Raw genomic sequence first — 13,679 nt, 5'->3', positions numbered from 1 at the left:
CCAATTTGTTAGACAACAACTGGAATTGAAAAATATTAAATAGACGATTTTGAAACAAACATTTTAAAAGCATTCAATATATTTTATTTTAGCTTCTCGTAGATCTAATAGAGAGTATAGGTAGACTGTTTTATACACAGCGCAAAACAGCCTGCTTGTGTTGCAGAAGTAAATTTATTTTCATGGGAACATAAATGACAAGGTTTTTGTAAGCTTTTTAAAAGGTTTATGATTGTTGAAATGTTTGGAAGCATCAAAAACATAAGCGAAACCATTTTTGATATCAGCATTGAGGAAAATATTATAATCAAAACTACAAGAGAAATGTGTAAAATTTGCAGTGTTTCCGGCTCTATGGGAACGCCAAAAATCTCAAAAATTTTTACCAAGGGGCTTTGTTAATGATTTTGTTAAAATTAACGTACAATATGTTTTAATAATATTTGAAAAATTTTTTTAAATGGGATTAAATTTGGAAATTTTTATCATGATACCTTAGCATTGCATAAACCTTTAGTTCGATAAAATTTACTTTTTAATTTTCTATTTTTTACTGAATATTTGGTGATAAAAACTATAATTTTGAAAACCAGAATTATCATTACCATATGAACGGAAAAATCACGAAATCAATGATTTAAATACCAGATAGTTTAGCTCTACTAAACAGAATTACGTTTTTTCTTCTTTTTTTACCACAAATATCATTGCCATATTTGCGGTAATTTAAACAGAAATTTGTTCTCTAATTAAAAGTAAAAATAAATATTGAAAGTGTTTTTAATATTTCAAAACTAATGAATAAAAAATTCCTGTTATGTTCAGAAAACAATTGTTTTGCTAATATTTCATAAGAAATAAATCAACCTACAAATTTTACTTATTCTTAAATTTTTGCTAATAAACTGTTTTTAATTTTAAAACAATTTTGTCATATTGTGTTGAATTGAAAAACAAGAGTTAGAAAAGATAATAAATCCATCCGAGTTTTAACTGTGAAGTAAGATAACGATTTTTTGAGTAATTTATATTTTTATTATTTATTTATTTATTTTTCTGGGTGAAATGCCAAAAAATGGGCACATGTTCAGCCAAGAATTTAAAATATTAGAAACGCAAAACAAAAAAAAATTGGCATAACACATAATGTTTATAGTATATGAATGTATATTCGTAAATTCACACAATTAAAAAATAAAACTTTTTTATTTATAAGCGACTAAGCTGCATTTGTTAATCACTTATTCGCAAATTTAGAAAGTCAAGATGACCGTATCATTCTGATAAAGGAAACATATTACTGAAAATTAAAACCAAAAATATACGGTATTTATAAACCATTATCGTAATAAATTTTGTATGATTTAAATATTGGAAAAAGTACGTTGATTAACAGAGTCTAAAGTACTGTCTGATGGTCACGAGAATAGCTCCTGATCCTCACATGGAGAAAAGTTGCCAGTAAAATTAACGTACTGAAAGTAATGACCCTCTAGTAAAAAAACCGTAACTAGTAAAAAAAACCGTAACTAGTGAAAAAAACCATAATCTTAGTTTGTAAAACTAAATATACCGTATTTAAACCATTCGTTTGGTAATTTTTTAATCATATGGTAACTGTGTTACAGACATTCTGGTTTTCAAACTAATAGTTCTTATTTCCTAACATTCTGTAAAAAATAGGAAACTGAAACCGAACTGAAGAGAATTAATGTTTCTTATGCCATGCTCTGAGAAGTCATGATAAAATGACCAAATTTTTCCATATTTACTAAATTTTACCTAGTATTTTAAAACTGTATTTTCACTTAAACCTAAGGCAATATTTCAGAAACATACAAGCCCAAAAACCGTAACGTAATTTCTGAAATATTTAATAATAAAGCATTTCGGTGAAAATTATTAAGCTTTATGGTGTCCCCATAGAGCAAATTTTACCACATTCCGGTAGTTTCGACTATACTTTTTTTTCTCAGTGTATGATTGAACCTGCAAAATGATTCCTATCGCAATTTTTCGAATTATTACTTTTACTTTTTAAAATAAAATCACCCGCTCTGTTAACTAAAATATTTTTAAAATGTCTCCCAGCACATATCGTTTAATGCTTCTGAACTAAGCAGGCATTATGTTAAAGCTATTTCATGTACATAATCACATACTATAAATTGCTTGTACGTTTCTGAAATATTTACATAAGCACATACTATAAATTACTTGTACGTTTCAGAAATATTTACATAAGCACATACTATAAATTACTTGTATGTTTCAGAAATATTTGCATAAGCACATACTATAAATTGCTTGTATGTTACAGAAATATTTGCATAAGCACATACTATAAATTACTTGTATGTTTCAGAAATATTTACATAATCACATGCTATAAATTACTTGTATGTTACAGAAATATTTACATAAGCACATACTATAAATTACTTGTATGTTTCAGAAATATTTACATAAGCACATACTATAAATTGCTTGTATGTTTCTGAAATATTTACATAAGCACATACTATAAATTACTTGTATGTTTCTGAAATATTTACATAAGCACATACTATAAATTACTTGTATGCTTCAGAAATATTTACATAATCACATGCTATAAATTACTTGTATGTTTCAGAAATATTTAGATAAGCACATACTATAAATTACTTGTATGTTTCAGAAATATTTACATAAGCACAAACTATAAATTACTTTTGTGTTTCAGAAATACTTACATAAGCACATACTATAAATTGCTTGTATGTTTCAGAAATATTTACATAAGCACTATAAATTACTTGTATGTTTCAGAAATATTTACATATGAGCATACTATAAATGGCTTGTATGTTTCAGAACTATTTGAAACGTATCAAAAACCAACCACAAAAGCGGACAGTTCTAAATTATACAAACGAAATTAAAAAAAATTGTATCGAAATTTTGAAACCTTTTTTAGAACGTAGCTTCTACATTATATAGGTATTCAAACAATCAAAAATTTAAACTAATTACCAAGTTGAGAATCTTGATAATTTAACCAATTTTAACCCATTTTAGGCTTAAAACAGGCCGCGATTGCTTATCAGAACATTTATATAACATAAAAATTCTTCCCAGCAAAGCATGCCCAATTTGTGACTCAGGTGTATTAAACTCTGATCACCTCCTGTTGTGCTAGGGACTAGGTAGGAACTCCCAGAAAAGTGGGAATGTCACTAAATTGTATTGGGACGCAAGAACTCTCATGAATTGTCACTAACTTTACCTTTTTCTTGTTAATGTTAAAAATTTTATATTGTTGAAATATTTATTGATTCAAATGTTTATTGTTCTTTTTTGTTCACTTTACCTAAATTTTTGAATTGTTTCTTTGTTATTTTTCTGCTCCTTTGTGATACAGTGAGCTGTCAAATTTTCTGGATTGAATTCCTAATAAAGCCATATGAAGCATATAATTTAACCATTTCTTTTGAAATTTTAAACACGCCATACTTTATAACGAAAGAAAGTAAAAATTCTTTTACATTCAAATAAATGAAAATTCTTTCGATGAAGAATCGAAACTATTTCTCAGATTTAACATGCATTATATTCGGATGACTACAAGTAACTAAATCAAATCAGTTCTTAGATTTCAACGTCAGCGCATGACTTTCTTCTCGAAATAATGACGTAGCCTTTCAAGCAAGCGCAAACGAAACTTTCAGAAGTGAATGAAGTGTCTAGCCGGAAAACCCGCCAAACGTTCGGTTTGAGCGTCAAGTAAGCAGTGCTTGGAAGAATTCGGAAATTGAAATCGCCTCCAAACTGTATTGATGGTGCTCGAATCTTTAAGTTCAAATGGAAAAAAATCACAGTGGAAATCGCATTGATTTAAAACGATAAAGTTTAAAGATTAATTTATAATAAGATAATTACTAAGCTTGTAAACTTAAGAACTTTTTCCGAAATTTGAAAAATATATATTTTTTTTAAATTGAATACTATTTAAAACAAATAAAGCAAAATTCTTTCTTTAATTTTTAATAAAATTATTTTTGCAATTGATTTTTTTTGTAATGATATTATTTAATTTTGTTCTTTGTAATAGGACTTTTTAGCTTTTTTTTATAAGACTTCTTTATTTTGATTAGCATAAAAACTATTTTATTATTTTAAATAAAACTATTTGATTTTGAATAGAAATATGACTTTTTGATTTTGCCTATTTTTAGTTTTTTACGCGTTATAAGAAAATTGTAAATACTGTGAGTTTTTTGCTTATAATGAGAATATTTGACGCAGATATTTGCGATTTTATAAATATATTTCATATCTTTTAATAAATATTACATTTTGAAATTCTAACATTTTTGCAATGGTGCTACGGTGTTGTTTATCCGGAAATTGAATTTTGGAATACAATATTATTAGATTTTTCGGATTAGAAATGTTTGCAATGAATAAAAATAAAACATTTTTGAAACGTACCATTAAAAATAAGGATTTATTTTAGTTTACAAGCAGTAATTATTTACGTAATATTATTTACAGTAAATGGTTCTTTCAAATGATAAAAAATTTTATAGGGTTTGTTTTCATTAGTATAAAATATATAACATTCCCTCGTTCCTATGTGAATGCATCATTAGGTATGTTTGTAAAAAACTTATAAACTATAATATATTGAAATATATAAAAATTACAAACGTTTACATAAAGAAAAAGGAAAATGACTCAAGCATTTGTGCCAAATTCGCTGGAAGAGTGCCTATCAAAATTTGGAACAAATGATACGTACATGAAAAGTAAGTCATTTTTATCACATTACTAAATTCAGTATTTCAAAGAAAATTTTCTTAACTCCATAATCTTATTTGAATTTTTTTTTCGAAAGTTATAAAAATATAGTGTATAAAAAACTTTTTTTTGATACAAGCATTTTAAAATCATAATTTGAAGTTTAATTTTCGAAAATTATAAAAACACTAATTTGGATAGTTTCAACTTTAATGTTTCTTAGCAAAATGTGTATAAATTCCGGGAATGAGCATTTTGAGCTCCGTCTTAATTATCCACAAATGTTTTTTTTTTCAAAATTTAAACCGTAAAAAAATTAAAAGTTGTGGAGCAGTTTTAATTTCTTAAAAAAATTGACTATTTATGGAAATCAACAGAAAAGCATGCCGTGCACTGAGAAAAAAAAGTATGGTCAAACTATCATAATATGGTAAAATTTATCTTGTTTCTAATCTTTAAAAACACCAAAAATTTCTTTAATTTTTTCCGAAGAAATTTATTGATTTTGGTAAAATTAACAAACAAATATAGTTTTTAATATGTGATCAAATTTTTTAAGTTCGAGAAAGCTTGTAATTTTATCATGATATCTTATAGAATGGTATAAAAACCATTTATTCGGTTATGTATAATACTTTACAATAACATAATACTTTACAGTTTCTTCTTTTCACTAAATGTGGGATAATGAAAGCTAAAATTTTGATAAATAAGGATTATGAGCTATAATTTTTGGGTAAATCATTACCATATGAACGAGAAACTACCAAATGAATGATTTAAATACGGTATCTTTTAGTTTTACAAACCGTAATTATATATCTTTTTACCAGAAATATTTTTGAAATATAGTATGGTTTGAAATATAGTATGGTTCTATATAGTGAGGTTGTTTTTACTTGGATCAGAAGTGATTATCAGACAGTACTGTAGACTCTGTTAATCAATGTATTTTTTCTACCACTAAAAGCTTTAAAAATTTATAAGCATGATTATTATTTATATATTCCTTGCACTACTATGCAAAAAATCCAGAAATAAATTTCAATCTCAACCGTATCATTTTTTACTGAACTTTTTGATAATAATTTATGCCAATAGCACTTTAAAAGACTGCATTGAAACTCTTTTTCTTAAATCGAAGTTTATTGTTTTTACAAAAAAACTGATAAATCACTTGTTGGTATGCTTTTTTTTTAATTTCTCCATTTCTTTGTTATAATATTAATTGTTATAATATTCAAACTTCAGACAAAAATTTCAAATTAAAAACTATTTTCAACTTCTATTTGATTAAGAAAGTCTATAGTAGAGATTTATGTCAGAATTACTTAAGAAATAAAATACCTTAAATGCTCTAAAAAATTTTCTAAGTAATAAGTAAAGTAAAAATACTAAGTAAAGTAAGTAAAGTAAATCTTTCCTTATAATATGGTATTTTAACAGAATTTTTTTTCAGCGCATAAGAAACTACCTTTGATCCATTTTTTGTTAACTTTTTTCTTTAATTAATGAGACTGATTTCTCTTTATTGCACCAAATTCTTCCAATTCTTCCTTCTTATAAATAATTTCCAAAATAGTTGGAAAGAATGGTATCACCTGATTAGCATAAATTCTCCTATTACCGTAATTGGCATAAATACCGTCAAAATTTTGGAATTCAAATAAATGGAATTTTGGGAGAATGGATAAAGGGAATGTTTATTTAACTTAGCTGAATTAACTCGACTAACTTAGCTGTCATGTACAATTTTCTCTTGCAGTTTCAAAAGATAAAGGGATAAACTAATACATTCATTGAAAGATCTTAGTCTGTTGCATTTATTAGGGGGACCGGAAAATAATGTCGTTTCGGTGCATATGATATTTGTTATCACGATTTTATTTTTAATCAATAATGTATTCATCCTAGTCAGCAGCAAACTTTCAATGCAGGACCAAAAAAATAGTGAATTAGCTTTTAAGACTAACGAATATTTAATGCACCGAAACGACATTAATTTCCAGTCCCCTTAATTTATAAAAAATTACCCAAATTTTAATATTCTAGTTTATTTATTTATTATTGTAAGGATATATTTTTCCTACAAAGAATTCTAATCTCATACTCCGACACATTTCTTTGAATTTTTCCTTTCAGATTTCAGACAATAATAATTCAATTTGTTTAACTTTTTTTCCATAACATAACGGAATTTGTCGAAGACAATCAACCTTTACACTAATTTTTCTACATTATAAAAAATTCAAGAGCAAATTGGTGTAAAAAGTACCGGCACCCAGTGTGCCGGTACTTTTTATCGTGAAATTTTAAGAAACGAAAAATCTACATACTATAATTTTTGAAGTAATACTTTTCAAAATCATTGTAGTAAATTAATTATTACTGTAAAATATCGGTATAAAATTTTAAGGTAAAAATTTATTTTACGGTAAAAGGAACCTAGGATGCCAATACGTTTTACCTCAATTTGATCCAGAATTTTGTACAGTGTAATAATATGCTTTGAATCAGTTTAGATCTTGAAACTAATCTTCAAGATAATACCTTATTTTGTTTCAGGTGAGATTATTAAAATTTTCATGAGATATTTGTGTCAGTATTATTTAAACTACTAAATGGTTAAAATAATGTTTTTTCAATCAATAAATTTTTTTAAGGATCGTTATTTTCTTACCTTAAATCCTCTATATTAATGTATACTTTTTAGAAATTGCTTTGTAATTAAAATATTATTTTTGTTAATATTTAATTACGGCATCTTCTTCAAGACATTTATATATTATTATTATCTTAAAAGAAAATTTTCACATATTATTATTACCTTTAAAAAAGTTAAAAAATTTTTTTTTCTTAAGAATAGCTAATATTTCACTCTTAAATTTCTCAAAATTGATAATATTTTGTTATATGTATTTAATAATTTCACAAATTGTTTCAGCTGCTTTAATAATTGTTTTTTTTTCATGTTTAAACACAACTTTCACTTGGCTCATCTCTTTTACATTATTACTATTTTATATATTTACTAAAATATTTATTTTATATTATTTATTGTTCTCTCCCTGCTGTACGTACCAAATAAGAATTTTTTTAATAAAACAATAATTAAACAATTATTAATTATTATTTTGACAAATTTTGGTTATTTTTCGCTGGTATTGGTTATCTAAAAAGTGTCAAGGATACGTTAGAGATATTATACTCTAAGAATGACGTGTTTATTATTTTGCTGCTTTCCATTTTTATGTTATAGTGTTCGAATAGTTTTGAATGACAGAGTGCCGTTCTATTTACTTGTAATCGTCATTAATATAATCATAAATATTGTTAATGTTTCCCCGCTGTAGAGCATTTTTAGTCGTNTATATGTTTATTCAGAGAAAGTACGTTTTTGTGTCTGATTTCGTAACTTAATTAATAGTTAGCACTAATTAATTAGCATATTTGAGGTCACCCCCAGGAACCATTAACATTGACACTTAGTTCGTGAAAATCGGATCATTAGAACGAAAGTTATTCAGGGTGATATCTTTTTTTTTTTGCGGACTGTGCGTTCCAGAAATATTTTTTTAACAAAACAATAATTAAACAATTATTATTTTGACAAATTTGGGTTATTTTTCGCTGTTATAGGTTATCTAAAAAGTGTCAAGTATACGTTGGAGATATTATACTCTAAGAGTGACGAATTTATTATTTTGTTACTTTCCATTTTTATGTTATAGTGTTCGAATATTTTTGAATGACAGAGTGCCATTCTATTTATTTGTAATCGTCATTAATATAATCATAAATATTGTTAACGTTTCCACGCTGTAGAGCATTTTTAGTCGTTTTTATTTCAGAAAACGTTATGGGTACACAAAAATGTACCCGCATGTATCTACCTTTATCACTAAAGAAAATTCAAGAGCGAAATTTTGTCATTTACACATTAATTAAGAAAATATATTTTTTCAAGGATTTCGATTTTAAAAAACTTATTTTTAATATGCCATTTAATTTTATAAAAGTAGTATAAATCAATTTGTTGTACACTGTAAAAAATTCCAGATCAAATTATGGTACCGGAACTTTGGTGCATCATCCATAAAATGTATTCTACCGTAAAATCCATTTTTACCGTAACATATCATACCATAATTTTTACATATGAGTTTACATACTTGGGGTGATTCAGTTATTTTACCGTAATTATTGATGAAAAATTTACGGTATATCAGATATTTTATTCCGTTACATTTTCCGGTAAAATTGGATTTTACGGCAAAAGTGCTGACACCCTTAGTACATATACTTTTTACCGTAATTTCATCAGGAAATTTTTACAGATTACCCTTAAGTTTACACCTTCATCACGATAGAAAATTTTGAGTGTCAAAACTTTTCATTTACTATTTATTTAAGGAAATGTATATTTTCAAAGACAAGGATTTAAATTTTTTAATATGTTATTAAATTTTTATCAGAGTATTGATAAGTAATTTGTTGCACGACGCAATTTAAAGTGAAATAATTTGATTACCACATTTGAACTACAACATTATAATATTTAAGATCGACAAAACGTGTTTTTGAGTACACAGTTGCTCAATGAAATAAAAAATGGGAAGGTCTGAATAACTTATATCTTGTCATCGGGTTTTCACGCATTCAAATTGTCAACCTGAAGCATTCCAATTAGTAATTGCCGAGGGAGTTTAAATTATGAAATCAATCACAACAATGCAATTTCTCTGAAAAAAAATATACATTTTCTTTAACGCATTTGGATCCTAGAATGGATCCCTAGATTTTATACAACAATTTAGAATTTTAACCCGCTGAACCACTTAACGATCGGTTAATTTTCAAGAAAACGATCATAAAAGTGCCGATATTTTATTAGTCTTATTTGATTAGTGCTGACATCTAGTTTAAAATAAACTAACTAGCTGCAATTACCTTAAAAATATCCTGGTACTGCCATCTGGTGCATAAAATGAGTAATAAAATGTCCGGAAAAAAGAAATTAATCAGTTTTATTCTTATTGGTGCGTTACTACTGAACACTCCAGGCAGGAAATATATCACGGGAGNCCTGGTACTGCCATCTGGTGCATAAAATGAGTAATAAAATGTCCGGAAAAAAGAAATTAATCAGTTTTATTCTTATTGGTGCGTTACTACTGAACACTCCAGGCAGGAAATATCACGGGAGCGAGAAATAGAGGGCGAAACCTCACCCCGTCATTTTCACGGGACCGAGAAGGAAGGGATTAACCAGGTTAACCCAACCAGGTTAGTCGTGATCTTAAACCGTATTCTGTGCACTATAGTTTAGTAGGAAAGCCAACAACCATTTAAACCACTTAACACTAAACATACCAACACTTAACAATACAATACAACATACAATAACCGGTCTTTTCACCGATTATGGTATGTTAAGTGTTAATGTTAATTTCACTTTTTGCTCTTTCACCAGATCTTCATAATAATGAATCGAATTGAATGAAACGAATGAAAAACTTTTAATGACACGAATTAAAAACTTTTTGCACAGATTGTAAAATATTCTTATGAGACATATGGTTCTAGCAAAAAAAATAATTATAATTAATTTCTTATTATTATTTATTACTATTTTAATAATTTATTTTAAAAAACGATAAATTTTATTTTAAGAGCACATTTTATACAGCATCTTTATTTTAATTCCTGATCTTGTCAGAGTATTTCGATACATTTTAAAGAGAAAAAAAAACATTATAAAGTGTTTACAGGAATTTTATGTTGTCTAAAAAAACGCAAGTGAAAAGGTTTCAATGGAAGTTTCAAAGTAGGCAAAAATCAATGTTTTAGAGTGTACATTATATTACAAATAATAATTTTTAAAACTTTTTAAATGTTCCAAAACACACTAAAGGAATATTTCTGTGTTTGTATTTTGTGCATTAATCTTAATGTGGATTATCTTCTACCGGAATGAACTAAAATATAATAAATTTGATCTTGGTCTTTTTTTTTAATACTAACTGCTTCGAATGAATGAAAAACTGCGAATCTTTCTACTTGCTCATAAATATTTCTAAAAAAATAATTTAAAAAAAGAATATCTGACATTTTCTACTCTTGAAAAATTCAATATATCGTTTGACGTCTCACGTGATGTAAAAATAAATTACAATGGTGGTACTAGAATACACTATATCGGTTTTTTTAAAAATAATATAGAGTAAACAGGCAAAAAGGAATATTTATAATTTAATTTCTGAATATAGAATAATCGCAATTTCTGAATGTAGTTGGTGAATAGTTTGCATAATAATTTGCATGCTTGAATTAATTTAGAGAAAAAAATATTTTCTCACATCATTTTAAGCAATAAAAATTTCAAGCTTTTAAGCAATGACATTATGTAATGTATTACGGAATGATATTACGCAATAAAAATAAATGTTTCCAGTCATTTTCAATTTTAAAAAAATTATTTTTAATTTAGCTATTTATTTACGCATATAAACAATCTTACATTTTATATAGACTAGAATGTAGAAGAATTATCTATATTCTAAAAGTTTAATTTATTTCCATCATTTGGACTTGAGAAAAAGAACGAAAAATAAGGCATAAATAGTATTTATAGTGTTTTAAAGAAAAAAAATTATACTTTATTTTGCATCGCTTAAATATCAGATCCACCCTGAAGTTATTCTGACTTTATAAACGCTACTTCAGCATTAAGAAAAATGTTTAGTGCCTTTGTTTTAAACCTTAGCTAATTTTTTACTACTTTCATATACCCAAATAACTAATTAATTTATATAATTTACATTATATTATTTTTCCAAATGAATTGGTTAAACAAACAGGTGGTGGACGCATGCAACAGCATCAGAAATACAATAGAAATAACAGGGCCATCATTCAGAGATATATCGGAAGGTAAAAAAAAAACAAACACAGAATGAGTATAATTTAATGATCAGTTAGCATAAAAGCATTTTAAGTGAAGGTAAATTTGTGGTAAGAAGGATGCTTTAATGATGGATGCTTTTTAGGGGCAGAGAAAGACTGCACTTTTCTTTTACTCATATCGTATCTCACAAGACATAACTTTTCAAGTATATCTATTCATTTAAACTAAAGTTGCAAAAAGTTTTGTAGTTGGTTGTAACATTTACTTGTCGGATGTTTTAACATATCGGGGGTCCTTTCACAAAAAGAAGAAACAAACGATTAATCTCATTTTTGTACAGTTAATTGCTCTACGCAGCGTTCGCCTTAAACAAAAAATATTGAACGTTCAATGACTGTGTTCAATGACAATGACAATGAATGTTCAATGACAATGAATGTCAATAATGCAACTATATTTCAGCAAATTACATGAATTTGAGGTAAATAAATTATTTGATAGTCTATCCAAGAAGATGGCAGCTCGGAACTTGCTTCTGAGGAATGCCCTGGCCCAAGCTGGGCTGGCACGCCTTTTAACCCCTTAACGATCGGTTAATTTTCAAGAAAACGGTCATAAAAGTGCCTATTTTTCGGCCTTTGTATTTGTATTACGTATTTGAGTAGTTCTGACATCTAGTTTAAAATAAACTAACTATCTACAATTACCTTAAAAATGCCCTGGTACTGCCATCTGGTGCGTAAAATGAGAAATATAATGTTTTCTTGGCAAAAGAAATTAATTATTTTATTCTTATTGGAGCGTTACTACCGAACACTCCAGCCCGGAAATTTCACGAAAGCGAGAAATAGAGGGCAAAACCTCACCCCGTCATTTTCACGGGAGCGAGAAGGAAGGGGTTAAACAATCAAACTGGTAGATATTTGNAAAAAAAAAACAGAATGAGTATAATTTAATGATCAGTTAGCATAAAAGCATTTTAAGTGAAGGTAAATTCGTGGTAAGAAGGATGCTTCAATGATGGATGCTTCTTAGGGGCAGAGAAAGACTGCACTTTTCCTTTACTCATATCGTATCTCACAAGACATAACTTTTCAAGTATATCTATTCATTCAAACTAAAGCTGCAAAAAGTTTTGTAGTTGGTTGTGGCATTTACTTGTCGGATGTTTTAACATATCGGGGGTCCTTTCACAAAAAAAGAAGAAGAAAAAAACGATTAATCTCATTCTTGTACAGTTAATTGCTCTACGCAGCGTTCGCCTTAAACAAAAAATATTGGACGTTCAATGACTGTAAGGATCAATAATGCAGCTATATTTCCGCAAATTATATGAATTTGAGGTAAATAAATTATTTGATAGTCTATCCAAGAAGATGGCAGCTCGGAATGCCCTGGCCCAATCTGGGCTGGAACGCCTTTTAACCCCTTAACGATCGGTTAATTTTCAAGAAAACGGTCATAAAAGTGACTATTTTTCGGCCTTTGTATTTGTATTACGTATTTGAGTAGTTCTGACACCTAGTTTAAAATAAACTAACTATCTACAATTACCTTAAAAGTATCCTGGTACTGCCATCTGGTGTGTAAAATGAGAAATAAAATTTTTTCCGGGCAAAAGAAATGAATTAGTTTTATTCTTATTGGCGCGTTTGTACTGAACATTCCAGCCCGTCAATATCAGGGGAGCGAGAAATAGAGGGCGAAACCTCACCCCGTCATTTTCACGGGAACGAGAAGGAAGGGGTTTAGAAGAAGAAATTTTTTTTAATAAGTCTCATGTAAATTGTGTATCAAAAATTATTAATTAAATAAGCGAAAAGGCACAGCTTGTATATAAATAAATTTAAGCAGCTGCTAAAAAATAAAGTAGTGCGCTAGTTAGGAGAAGAGAAATGCAAACGTCCAAGATAGATGTTCCTAATATATTGAGATTAATTTTCTTAGCTCACTCTATGTTATTTGAGTTCCCAGGTACTTGAAACGGCTT

The 13,679-nt window shown here is 27.5% G+C and overlaps 1 protein-coding gene across 2 annotated transcripts in view; it reads left to right on the top strand.

Annotated features, from left to right (window-relative positions):
* The window catches only part of LOC107450706 (corticotropin-releasing factor receptor 1), a 224,677-nt gene that overhangs the window by 69,819 nt on the left and 141,179 nt on the right, over positions 1–13,679 (top strand). The window contains exon 1 of one of the 2 annotated variants that reach the window (XM_016066559.3): positions 4,186–4,790. The exons of the other annotated variant lie outside the window; for it this stretch is intronic. Within the exon in view, the coding sequence (XP_015922045.2) occupies positions 4,715–4,790 (76 nt within the window). The 5' untranslated portion in view covers positions 4,186–4,714. Of the gene's footprint in view, positions 1–4,185; positions 4,791–13,679 lie in introns of those variants that run through there. 2 annotated transcript variants of the gene reach the window in all.

The sequence above is a fragment of the Parasteatoda tepidariorum genome, chromosome 10 (assembly GCF_043381705.1).
Source record: "Parasteatoda tepidariorum isolate YZ-2023 chromosome 10, CAS_Ptep_4.0, whole genome shotgun sequence".
In the NCBI taxonomy this organism is placed as follows: Eukaryota; Metazoa; Arthropoda; class Arachnida; order Araneae; family Theridiidae; genus Parasteatoda; species Parasteatoda tepidariorum.
The sequence above is the reverse complement of the archived record's forward strand: the minus strand, read 5'-3'. Positions and strand labels throughout refer to the sequence as shown.